This window comes from Priapulus caudatus, unplaced genomic scaffold (assembly GCF_000485595.1).
Source record: "Priapulus caudatus unplaced genomic scaffold, Priapulus_caudatus-5.0.1 Scaffold1114, whole genome shotgun sequence".
NCBI lineage: Eukaryota > Metazoa > Priapulida > Priapulimorpha > Priapulimorphida > Priapulidae > Priapulus > Priapulus caudatus.
The window spans coordinates 62467-75746 of record NW_014578175.1 but is presented as its reverse complement, the minus strand read 5'-3'; the positions used below and the strand labels follow the sequence as shown (position 1 = coordinate 75746).

The 13280-nt window shown below is 39.8% G+C and overlaps 1 protein-coding gene across 1 annotated transcript; it reads left to right on the top strand.

Annotated features, from left to right (window-relative positions):
• Nucleotides 1-2110: 2110 nt before the first annotated feature.
• On the top strand, nt 2111-7760 carry LOC106815448. The gene is made up of 6 exons (XM_014819906.1): nt 2111-2177; nt 4272-4408; nt 5542-5675; nt 6356-6429; nt 7326-7384; nt 7615-7760. Exons 2-6 carry the CDS (start codon nt 4295-4297, stop codon nt 7738-7740), a joined length of 507 nt encoding a protein of 168 aa, XP_014675392.1. The 5' UTR covers nt 2111-2177; nt 4272-4294; the 3' UTR covers nt 7741-7760.
• The last annotated feature ends 5520 nt before the right edge of the window (nt 7761-13280 follow it).

Genomic DNA, 13280 nt, shown 5'->3' with positions numbered 1-13280 from the left:
ACTATCCTCGTGATAAATGCTCTCATAATGGTCGAATACGTCAGGTTCGACTTTCTTGGAACGCAAAGGAACTACTTCATCATTAATCTGGCATGTGCCGATACATTAACAGCGGTCGCAGTTGGAGCAACTGTATTCCTCAGAGCTTTCATACATGAGTATCATAAGAAAGAGATAGCTTGTGGTATATACGTTTTTGTCATCTACGTCTCAGTTGGTGCATCAATGCTGACGATTGGACTTGCGACGTTGGACCGCTACATTGCTATCGTCCATCCGTTTCGCTACAGCCAGCTGATGACTCCTAGAGCAGCAAAATTTATGTTGCTGTCCGTCTGGCTGTATACAACTGGGTACGGGTCAATAGCCGTGGTTCAGGCGATCACAAGATGGCGACCCGGAATGTAGTGTGTTGTTATATGATAACCAATAAATGGCTGAGCTGGTATGTCGCTATCAACTACGCGGCCGTGTTACTGTTCATGACGTACGCGTACGTCGTTATAGGTCGGATCATGATTGACCACAGCCGACGTGTTGCCGCAGCAACTAATCAAGCGCTGGAACGTTCAAAGCAGCCAAACTCATCCTAACTGTCGTTGGCGTGTCCATCCTACTAATAAGTCCCAACATTTTACTGACGTTTCTGGCGACGTCAATTGCAGAAACACGCCCGCGGGCGTTCAACGTACTGCGCCAGATACGAATTGCAGCTGCTTCCGTGAACACGCTTCTGAACCCTATCATATACTTCATGAAGTATGACGAGTTTAGGGTGGCAATAAAGAAGCTTCTAGGTAGATACAGAGCGAGGGTTGAACCAGCAACAACACACACGCCGCACTGATTTCGTTACGAAATCAATGATTTCGTAACGAAATCAGTCATGCGACACTTGGCGCCCCATAATATCAGTCCATGTTATGGTTTGCAACATGGAATGCATTTTACATCCAACGTGTATATATGGAACACGCGTGTCTGGCCGGTATACGTGCGTTAGTTTTCAGAATTCCTGTGATTCTCCCATAGAAACATATAGAGACACTAATAGTCTAACTATAGTAGCCTATATTATTTCTACGGATACTCCAGACAGATGTGTGAACGGAAACTTCCAAATAAGTAACGAAACTGCTTGCATGGTTCGTAATAAGTTTTTGATGTTTCATTTGTATTGTAGGCCTACAGCGTTTTTGTATGAATAAGACGTTCTGGACGGCACAGTCTTTTCATGCCTAATTTGCGAGAAATTGCAGTATACCATACGTCTATACCTATCGTCAAGAGTAGATAAATAACATTATCTAGATAAATGTTATTTATCTACTCTTGCTATCGTTTAAAACACACACAAAATAATTCTTTTTCTATTTCACGTAGATGCTGGTTGAGTACGTGTGGCTGCCTGTAGGGCCTATTATTTTCTGGGGAAACATTCTTTCTTCAGCAAAGGGGCACATACGAAAGTTTGAAAGGATGCAGTAACTGATCTCAAGTTAAAAAGGCATTTTATTGATTCATTTCCACAAGAAAATGTACAAATTAAATATTTCCCACTTTCCAGCATTTTGAACTTTGCAGAAAATTGCATCATTTCACACCATTTCTCGAAAAGCTTATCTGCAGAGCATATACATTATACACGCCGGTGCCCCAGTAACATCCCGGTTAGTCTACTTCCCTCTTCGTCTACTGCTATATTTCATCTAATCTCAGAATTAGTCGAGTACATGCAGTCTCAGTAGTCTCAGCAGTCAGTTTTTGGTCTACTTTCTCCCCAAACTCCACGACAGATGGCGCTCTCGCGCTGGCTCAATTCTACTGAGTGTGGGAAGGGGGCGCTGCATGCAGTTTGCTTTCTCCCAACATGGAAAGAACAATGCTGACGATGACGATAACGAAAATTGTTACGCCTTGGGGCACAACAGATTAAAACAGATTTTTTTTGTTATGAAGGTTGCTCCTCATTTCTACGAGAGTTAAGAACGAATTTCGCATTATACAATAAATTCAATACACGTACATACATTAAACGTTAAAGTGATGCGTTTAGGCACGACACATGAAAGATACGAGTCGTTCAATTGTTTTGGATCCGGGCAGCATTGCAGAATGCAGACGCAGACGACTGCCATTTTCATTTGGGTTAAAGTTGGTTTACCGTTTAGTTTAAGGTAGACTACGTGTGCCGTGGTTGTTATGGATGAGTTTGTACATGTTCTTATAGAATTTAATATTTTATCGTATTCATTAATTTTATATTTACTAGAATTGTAACGTTTTATTTGTGTAAATTGTTGTTGAATGTTGTGACCAACTCTGAACTCGACATTAGTAGGCCTACCTGGTAGGCCTACTGGTAGTGGTAGTGGTACTATACTACTAATAGTAATAGTAATACTACTTATTACTAGTACTACTAGTTGTAGTATTCCTAATACTATAGTCTACTACCAGTACTAGGCCTATTAGTATTACTGTTATTACTATTAATTACTATTAGTAAACCTAGATCATGTGGCGTTTCACTTTCATTTACCGAATTAGTACTACTACTAGTGAGTAGTAGTAGTACTAGTAGACAGACTCAACTAGTCAGTAGTCTAAGACTCTAAGGACGAATTCTAGTACTACAGTTTGTAGTACTACTACTAGTACTAGTAGTAGTATAGCCATGTTGACCATTGTCATTATGCCATTGATAATATACCACTTATTATTATTATATCAATACTATTACTACATTATGATAATTGAGATGTATTCTAATTTCTATTAATGAAATGAAGAATACTAGTAAGTAGTATATACATAGTGAAATACTGTCATAATCAATTAATTATGATCACGATCATTGGCGGCCCATTTCGGCATTTGTATAATGTGTAATCTTGCCGTGAGCAAATTAAACCTGCCCTACAATATATGTACCCTTTCAGTGACACACTGACAGTGACGCAGATGGGGTCGTTGTCGTATCAGGTACTACAGATATGTATACCCGAGGTATGGTAGTTTTAGGTTGTTTAGTATTATGTTTATATTTTTATATATGAGGTATGTTTAGCGTTAGGGTTAGTGTTAGGGTTAGGGTATACACTTCTGTAGTACAAGTCTGCCTGGTACACTTTGTGTATACATATGTGTACCTCAGGTACATATATCTGTAGTACCTGATACGACAACGATCCCTTGAGCGACAGTGACAGTGCCAGTGGTTTACATAGCAGCTGCCCAATAATAATATCTTATGCTGGCTCTAATTTACAAAAAAATAGCAAAAGATCCAGTCTATTATACTGTAAAGTGTAATGGTCCTGCACCGACCACTATGATCATTTAGATTCAAATCAAGTCACGAAAAAATTTGACAATGCTCATCTTCGATTGCTACATTTTAAGTACAGTTTTGATTCTGTGATGATAAAACAGTACCTATGAAGAATATGCTATCGGCCCCCCGACTTGAAAATCCACTAGCCATCATAACTAAAAATCATCCGTGGTAGACATTACATAACAATTATATGTAGACTTATATATAGACAATATCAATATGTATCAGAAGTGGATAATAGGGAAGGAGTGTGACTTCAATAAACAAGGGAAATTCGTCATTTACTAGCCTTAGAATACCTACGATTTACTAAGCGTAACTCAACCAACTTGCATACAGACTAAAGCGTACGACACGATTATCCATTCTGAATTGCCATCAAACCGAATGTATAAACCGCCTAACCTGAAACAAAAGGCAGCTGTAAATAGGTCAAAGATTAGCTCGCCGAGTGTTGCATCGATATCCAATCTTCCAGCGAGCCACACCGCATCGCCAGGCGCAAGAGTCGTTAGTAGCTGACTTTTGTTTCAAGTTAGGCGGTTTATACATTCGGTTTGCTGGCAACAGAATGGATAATCGTGTCGTACGTTTTAGTCTGTATCTCCGGATTGCGGGTGTATACGAGGAAACGATTTTGCACGATGCTAGGTGAATATACTCTGTACGATTTGAACTCAAGTTGGTTGAGTTGCGCGTAGTAAATCGTAGGTATTCTAAGGCTAGTAAATGACGAATTTCCCTTGTTTATTGAAGATATGTATGACTGTATGCATGAATAAAGGATTACTGTTAGTTAGTCATCTAGCATAACACCAAACATGATCATTAGTGGTACATGAACTTTACCTAGATAGTCATTCCTCATACATGCTAAAATACCACTATTTTGGCAGTTTCTTAGCTAAATTATGCTATTGTTTTACTTTAGTTTAATAGAGCATATAGACAGAAATGCACAAACAGACTGGCAATGATAGGTTAGTAAACCTTCACACACGTCTTAACCATGAGGCAGAGAAAATTGCTCAATGGAAAGTCAGCACAGAGATAGAGCTTCATCAGAAGGTAATGTGCTGCATAAGATATCTTTTACAAATGCCAAAAATCTATTTAAATAACACAACCAGGGTTCTACCACTACGTCATCGTGTCTAAACAGATTCTAGTTTTTTTTTTACAAACTAGATGTGTTATAGCAGTATAACAATATATATAGTTGTTGATATATATATATATATATAGTTGTTGATATATATATATGTAACGTTTTTCCCCGTCACGCGGGACGCTCCCACTGTTCGACCACTGGATTGTACGAGTCAACAAAAGAACAAACAACACAACTCAAAAGTAAAAGTGTTCATGCTGGGAATAGGCCCGGGGCTTTTGTTCTGCCCTGGTCAACAGACCAGGGTGAGCATAAAAACGGTGCAATACTCCTCACAGCGTAACGCTCGAGTATAATAAAACAGATGCAACTAGGCACTATAGGCCTTACCAGGACAATCCTCTGTAGGGAGATGCCAATTCCGTGCAGCGATCATCGGCAGTGGTTGCAGTGCTATACCTTGCGTTGTGTATTTCCTTCTCGTGGTAGCTCTTCCCTCAGCTCCACGCAGATACTGGCTGGTCACTACCACTGACCAGTCACTAGATAACTGGCTGACTGACTAACCAGCAGGCTGACTGCTTATACTGACTGCCGATGCTCTGGAGAGCGCAGTATTTATACTCCTCGAAGCGTGTGTACGGCTTCAACACACGTCAATCATACGTCAGGAATAGGTAGCCAAGCACGTCGGCATCACACGTGACACGCACGCCAGCTTCAGTATCACGAGTACGGCACAATACAAGCTCGTGTCAAGCAAGTGTACACTGCCACAGCATGTGGGGATTCGGCCTACATCGAAGCCTACATCACCCAAGGATGCTGGGCAGACTGCAGGGGGTAGAACGCGGGGATGTTGACGCTGCAACAGACTGAAATTCGTTACATATATATATATATATCAACAATGTGACGGTGCAAGCTCTCCCTATTCAATAAGTTTCTCTCATCACTGCCTCTATATTGGTGGTCAGTCTATTTAGTCTTTAGTAGGAAGGTAAATTACCTACTATTAACCTACTCAACTATGATAATATTATACCCATGACTAACAAAAATGCAACTCTGTATTAACTTTCATGCGCAGGAAAAGTTGTTAGAGGAGAGTGAACAAACTATAAAGGCCTTACGACAGACTCTGCTTGATGTGCAGCTGCAAAATGAAAATCTCAGTTTAAAAATTCAGGAAGAAATTAACCACAGGGATGAAATGGAACAAAGGTAAATTTGTAATACTAATAGCTTGAGTGTATCCGTAACTACAGTCATTTAGTCAAGAACATTTGTATACATTGTATATAAACTTCAACACCCTTTCGATTTTGTTTTTTTATGCCAGGGTGGTCTAAAGGGTTTTCAATCGTGATCAAGAGCAAGAGCAGAGTATTATTGCCTGCTAGCTATTAAAAATGTGGGTTTGTTAGCAGTCAGTTATGCAATGGTAGTAGGCTGACTGCATGGCTTAACAGCTGATCTGTACTGTAGTAACCATCTAGTGATAAAAAATGGGTAAAATAGCTAAAGGGAGTGCACATGTCGAAAGTGAATGCAATAGATGAGCAAAGACATCACAAAATCGGTTGTGGATTTGCTTTCCTAATTAATAACTAAATATTGCTGTTTTTCTGTTGTGTTCTTAAGTCAGCTAAAATTTTGATGGTCTCCGTGACCAGATTCATTGTCACTCTTACTCTGAATTTATGGGGGTCAAATCCAGCCTATCAATGAGTAAGTTATGTAAACGTCCTGCAGAAATAAAAGGTCAATGATGCAGACCTATGCAATTGCAACAAATTTAGAATGGTCACATTAATAATACACAGTTGTCCTTCATATAGACCGATATTGTGTGTGAATTAATCTGACTTAGGCATGCATGAATAGTTTTCCCCCTATTTCAGAATGGTAACAACAAGAGAAATGTATGCCTTTCTAAAGACACATATTGAAACAATTGAGGATCGACTAATGAAGTGTATGTATCACCACTCTGCATACATTACATCAGAAGTATATAATAGGAAATAATTCCCTATTATCTACTTCTGATTACATGGTTCCTGTTACTGTGCATTGAAATATGTATAAATCCACAAAGCAGACAGTGCTACAAATGTACAGTGTAAGGTTGTACTTCGCATGATCGTATAGTGTGTACCGGGTAATAAGTAACGGTAGTGGAAGACGCAAAGCAAACACGAATTAGAAGCGTAACGTACCACAAACACGTATATTGTGAGCCATGATAACAGGGAGTTACAAATAAGCCGTGACGCGTACAAGGGACGTGCGAGACAACAGTCGGGTAGAACAACAGGGAGAGGAGTTCTCCCGCTCCAAGCGTGGCGCGCCTTTTATATGAGCCCGGCCTTCGCGACGGACATCCGGGCATTATCTTTTCACCTCCTGAGCTTCGCCAGGTCGCATTCCTATGCGACCTGCGATCGTTGCTTCGCGAGCACTGCGTGCCCCCTTCTCCGCACTCCCTCTGTCGTACCACGCTCTCTGGTCAGTTTATTAAACACCTCTGCTTGCTATAGGCGTCCTGAATAATTAATGAGCGCGCGCGATGCTAGCTTGCACGCCAGCATCGCTACAGCAGCATCATGATCAATGGTCATGTTGTTGCGGCTATATTTTATGTATGTAAACGGTTTACCCATAGATCACTGGCATTCAGGTTAAGCCGAGGTTATAGTGCTAATAGTTAATTTCATATTAGGTCAAAATATTTTTGTGATGCCCAATCGCATTTCATCAATCCCTTAATTGAACGAACATAAACACATGATATATTAGCAATTAAGCTATATTCTCTTGTGTAGTTGCCTATAGCTATATTCTACTAATATTACATTATATTTAACTTAGGTGAAGAAGACAGAACTGAACTAAAATACTTGGACAAAGAACGGATAGAACAGTTTGAAGTCAGTTAATTAGTGAATTGATCAATAGATTAAAATTTATGTATGGCATTCTTAGTGGAACCACATAGTTTGCATTATATCAGGAGTAGATAATAGGGACCCTATTATCTACTCCTGATTATATTTATTTATTTATGACATTGATTTAATTCGATTAATTGTTACATAACATTGTTTAAATGACAGTACAGTTATTAACCAATAACACATTTTCAAACAACTACTTATAGGATCTGTCTAGTCAATTTACGAAGCTGGAAATAACCCAATTTGAGAAACATCAAGAAATTTTGGATAAATGTAAGCAAGTTATATTATTACACAAGACATACCGTATTGTTAAATGTCAGTTCTGAGCGGATTCCTGAACTAGGTGGAGCAGAAAGGTGATAAAATGGTGCAAAACTCTGACAGGGTTGATCATCCTTGCCCACTCATATTTGTGTATCAGATTTCTCTTTTTTTAGAAAATAAAAAGTTTAAATTGTGAAATGGTTTTTATTGATTAAATTGTCTTATATTGTATTATATTGAATTACCCAGGGAAGGATGAACAGGCACTGAACACTGAGCAAAAACAAAAATATGAGTCTAATCTGCTACAGGCTGAGTGTGAGGTATGTGTCCTTGCATATATCCAGCAGGTTATTCTAAGGCCAAAACAAAATATATGTGTGGTTACTGTTACATGCCGAAAAAAAATAGGGTAGGCAGGTAGGAAAAACATTTAATTTTCTTGAAATATTTTATTTATGAACCATGTCCGAAGGATGTGCGTTGTGCCTTTTGAAGCAGGAACTGTCCAATTCATATTTTTTAATATTTTTTTTGCTTTAAAGAAAATTGACAATTAAAATGTTTAGGGTTGCTGAGAATAAATAGGGTCGGTCAGGAAACCGTAACCACACCTATATTTTGTTTTGGCCCAAGTTGTGCTGTTATAGCATCTCTATCAGAAGCAGATCATAGGGATCCCTATTAATATATATTAGGGATATATATATATATATAATAGGGATCCCTATAGAGTACCGAAGTGATGACGTCACGGTGGCATGACAGCGAGCCTGCTGGTTCTACACAATCATATGCTCTGGTAACATTAACTGCGTGTCGTGTTTTGTACCCGATTGTAACCATCATTCTGAGAGTCATTATTGCAGTTTTTATAGATTTCCAAAGGATGGAAGTGAAAAGCAACGGGGGGAAAAAAATGTAACCAAAAAAAAATTAAACCAAAAAAATTTTTTTTTTCTTAATTTTTTTTTTTAATTCATTCAATATTGTAAGATCGACTTGCTACCGATGCTTTACCGCTGTCTGCAGCGCACACACTCGTGTTTTACGTACGCACATTTTCACGCTATGGCTACACTATGGAGCCAGTGGCTTGTGTAGAACCAGCCCGTACGTTGTCTTGCCAACGTGACGTCACACTTCGGTACTCTATGATCTACTTCTGATCTCTATGTATATGAATTTATTATAGGTGTTAAATTGCAACTACATTTGCGAAACATTTCTGTTCTTATAAATACTTTTCTACTATTTTAAGCATGAAACCTATGATGTATGAATGAGCTCATCTATATCTAATGTTATGGTATGCTATGCTCATGTATGTGATATATGATGTTTTACATACTGCGATCATGCTAATAGCCTAATACTCTATTGCAATGCAGCTGAAAACTTTGATGGAAAGCCTTGAAGGGAAGGCTAGCAATATACAGGAATTGAATGGCAAACTCGAAAAGCGTCATGAGGAACTTCAGGATCTCCAAAAGCAATGTTGCAAGTATCCCATCTACATCTAGCTCCTTTTATTAGCTCAGCTGACGAAGTCAGATGCAGCTTGTAGAATCGCATGAGCGTCCGTCCATCCGTCCGTCAACAATTGGGCACAAATCTTAACCGCTCGACCTACAGTCTTGATATTCTGGACGTCGGCGGGGGGGTGGGGTCGCACAAAAGGACTCTGTGATGTCGAAAGTTTGGGGGCTTTAAGGGTCAAAGGTCCAGGGTAGGTGTCAATGAGGGGAATATTCACACTTAACTTAAGGTATAGGAGGGGGGGGGGCCCGATCGGGAAAGGACTCGCTCGGATGTCGAATGGGAGTTAAGGGTCAAAGGTCAAGGCTGTGTCAATGGAGGGGGAAGTATGTTCCAACCTTAACTTTAAGGTTATAGTGAGGACATACGCGAATTCAGAGCACAAATCTCAACGGCTTGAGCTACGCATCTTAAATATTCGATGTATAGTGTGATGGGGAGCGAAACCCATCACCAGCGCGACAATTGGACGTCACAGGTCGAAAGGGCATGGGCGGAAAGTCAGATATCAACATTTTTCTGAGGGATTGGTCTAACGACACTGAGCTGACAAAACATTTTGTTTCAGCGGCATGACCTACCATTTGTTATCACTTTATTGAAAGGACCATGAAATGTGCTTTCCGCTGATGTGCACAAGAGTAAGTGTCTGATGAACCTTTTGACCCTCCAAGAGGAGAGGGTAAACACGGATTGTTGACTGCTTAACAAAGGACTGAACTGCCTTTTTAGAAGCCTTAGGAGCCCGCCCCCTCCTCCCACCACCACCACTACGCTCGAGCGCTCGCCCCGCACAGCCATGGATAACATGTTAATATAGTGAAGTCACTTAAGTTACACAGCTGTATCTTTATATTGTACTCCGGGTAATATATCAAAGGCCTATCATTAGATTTTTAGATCTGGCGTATTAAGTAAGTGATTCCTAGATATACAGACATGCCAACCAATACGATTTGGCTTAAGTTACTTACTCGATTTGGTGTATTAAATTACGCCATACGCCCTAAGTCACCATTATTTACGAACCTTTTAGTGTCTAACGCAGTATATTCCCTAGTCCAGCCTGCATAAAAGTTGACAGTTTTTTTATTTTTATCTTTGTTGTATGAGATAAGAGAGAGAGAGAGAGAGAGAGAGAGAGAGAGAGAGAGAGATAGAGAGAGAGACCGCAGAGAGAGAGAGAGAGGAAGAGAGAGAGAGAGAAAACAGACACACACACACACACACAACACACAGCACACCGACACAGCTACACACACACATCACCACACACACACACACACACACACACACATACCACACACACACAACACAGAGCCAGAAGACACAGACAGACAGAGAAAGTTAGTTAGTTCACCTCTAGTCAATTGAGATCTGACATGTTGAAGTAATGTTGTTTATCAAGTTATTTTGTGTCACTAGTGCTAAGATCCACATTGAGTCAATTAAGAAGAGATACACGTAACAATAATGCAGCGTGTATCCTATCCATTAAATGTTCCTATGATTGTGGGTGTATGCCAAGTTTGACTGTAATAAAATTTAGTTCTCGTATTTGATAAATCATTCTGAAATAATTATTGATTTTCCCACTATTTTTCCCAGCCAGACAAAACCATCAATTTGGCCTGAATTAAATCAATTGCTGAAAGACCACAGATTGGCTTTCCAGAATGCACAACAGAGCATCTAGTTTTAAAATTTTCTTAGGGGGAGGACCCCCAAACCCCCCCCCGCCTCAATGCGAGGGATACCACCTCCCATTGGCCCACCCCCACAACCCTGCGGCGTTTGTCAAAACCAGGAATAGTAAATCTTTACTATTTGGCTGCATGAATGTGTGGCATGTCTGGACTATAGATTTCATTCTAGAAAGGGCTAGCCTACTGGTGTAAATTAATATTCTAATTGTGTAATCATCAGATATGTGGAGTGAGGAGGCCTCGAAAAACATCAGACAAATTACTAGAATAAGCAAGCAACAAACTTAAACATATAACTTTAAGGAACTTGGATGAAATGAGTACTTCCCCAGATGATCAGTTATTTAAACTTATTTCTAGATGTAATGTAAACACTGTGATAATCATTAGTCTTTAAAAACTCATTCATTGCAGCCAAAATGAAAATGTATGCAGTACCACCAAACGTTTACAAACGTTGATTTTTTTTAAACAACTTTGAACTTTAGAATTTAATTTGATGCACCATTTATGTCACATGTGTAATATGATATTGGTATAGGTAATCATCGAGGTATAGTATGCGTATACACCATTTCTTCTTGATTGACATGTCCGTAGATGTGTTGTATTCATATTCTTAAAAGCTGAATTCATATGAATCTTTAAGATTTCCAAGGAGGAAACGAGCTGAAACTTACTGCACCGAAATGAAAAAAATGCTCAATGTTCAGTCACCAAAGCTAACCGAAGGAGCCTAGAGGAACAGACTGAACTTGCAGAGAAACGTATAGACAGTCTGTTAGCAGAATTGAGTCAAAACAGAGACTAACACTGGCAAGAGGAGGAGCCAGCCAGGTATACACATGCGAGACATCATTTACGTCAGCCATGGGAATGAAATTGCGCATTAATAGTCGCACCATACATTAATAGCATAGCATCGGAGGCAGTTACGCTTTCAAGAAACAATCATACAAGAGTGAGTATATTGTGTGTCTGTGTGTGTGTGCGTGCGGTGCCGTGCGCATCGCGTGTGTGTGACATACTGAGTTTGTTGTCGATTTACTCCAACGAGACCTGTGTTGGGCTAGGGGCCATAATCTGCGCTTCCGGCATCTTTAGGTCATAATGGTGTTGAGGTTAAGGAAGAAATAACGGCTATAGAAAAGCCATTTGTAATAAAAGAAAAAACAGTGAACTTAAGGAACGTGACGTGACTTGACGCTGCAAAGATTAAACTTCTACTTAAGTTGAAAAATGCACAATCGAAATTGTAGTTTGTGACCAGACAGCAAGTGACGGGCACGCAGATATCTCTTATAGTATATGTATACCAGGTACATACACGGCCGAAAGCAACGTGGCGATGCTAGTTATGTGGATACTGTCGGCGACGCCTTGGCGACGCGGGTTATACACCAGCTATGATGCGACGCAGCCTAACTTGGTGATGCGGTGTAAGTTCGTCAGGCTAACTAATATGGGGCACGGGAATTTTCAACTGAATTTTTATCCAGATAAAATGACGGTCCGACCATCAGTGTCTGGAAAATCAGATGTTGTTCCTGTATATATATATATAGTAATCTCGCATGCTTTGCTCCCCCCGCAATATTTGGTTAACAGGTGTATATCCTGCAATAAAACACGGCTTACAGAAGATTCGCCAGCAAGCCTGTGAGGAACTGACAAAGTCTATCAAAGGTTTGTTTTTCAATCATTCATTTCATGAATGATGGATGTCAAATTCTTTGTAAGGGTTATGGACAGACACCTACATTCATGATGTATGTCTCAGAGAACTTTTCCTACAGTTCGAAATCTGAAAATCATGTCATCAAAACTTTAATCCTGATTTATTACATGGGCATGCGAGGAAACAAGTGCTCTACTAAGCAATGTTTCTGAACGAAGTATTCCAAAATTAGCAATTGAAGATTATCACTGGACTGCTTAGTTTATTACCAGCAAGATTCACATACTCTACTCTGAGACCACCCTCTACATAAAGATTTGTCAGATTAGGGGTGATGCTTGTCTCCCGATAATTTTTGCTCTGCATCTCTAAGCCTGCTGTGTCGAAACATTCTTGTGGCAAAAATTTGCTACAATTTACTCAAATTCACAATGCTCCAACTCTGGACAAAACCAGAATATGTGGTTCACTATCCCCATTCTGGGACAGTCGGCATTTTGTGAAATGTTGGCAACAATACGATTGGTTCATCTCAGTTCTGAGAGACTGAAGGAATAGGCTATCGCAGCTGCAGATTTATGGTCTGTCACAGGCGATTGCGACTATTATATACCTATATATTACTGATAGTATCGAAGAAAGCCTTCTAGGCAGATTCTCTCCATCCCATAATAGCTCA

Bases quoted from the DNA above. Each gene is read 5' to 3' on its own strand.
- LOC106815448 (XM_014819906.1), top strand. From the start codon at position 4,295: ATGCACAAACAGACTGGCAATGATAGGTTAGTAAACCTTCACACACGT. The intron at 5,676-6,355 runs GTAAATTTGTAA...CCCCTATTTCAG, and splicing joins AGGGATGAAATGGAACAAAG to AATGGTAACAACAAGAGAAA. The intron at 7,385-7,614 runs GTCAGTTAATTA...AACTACTTATAG, and splicing joins AACGGATAGAACAGTTTGAA to GATCTGTCTAGTCAATTTAC.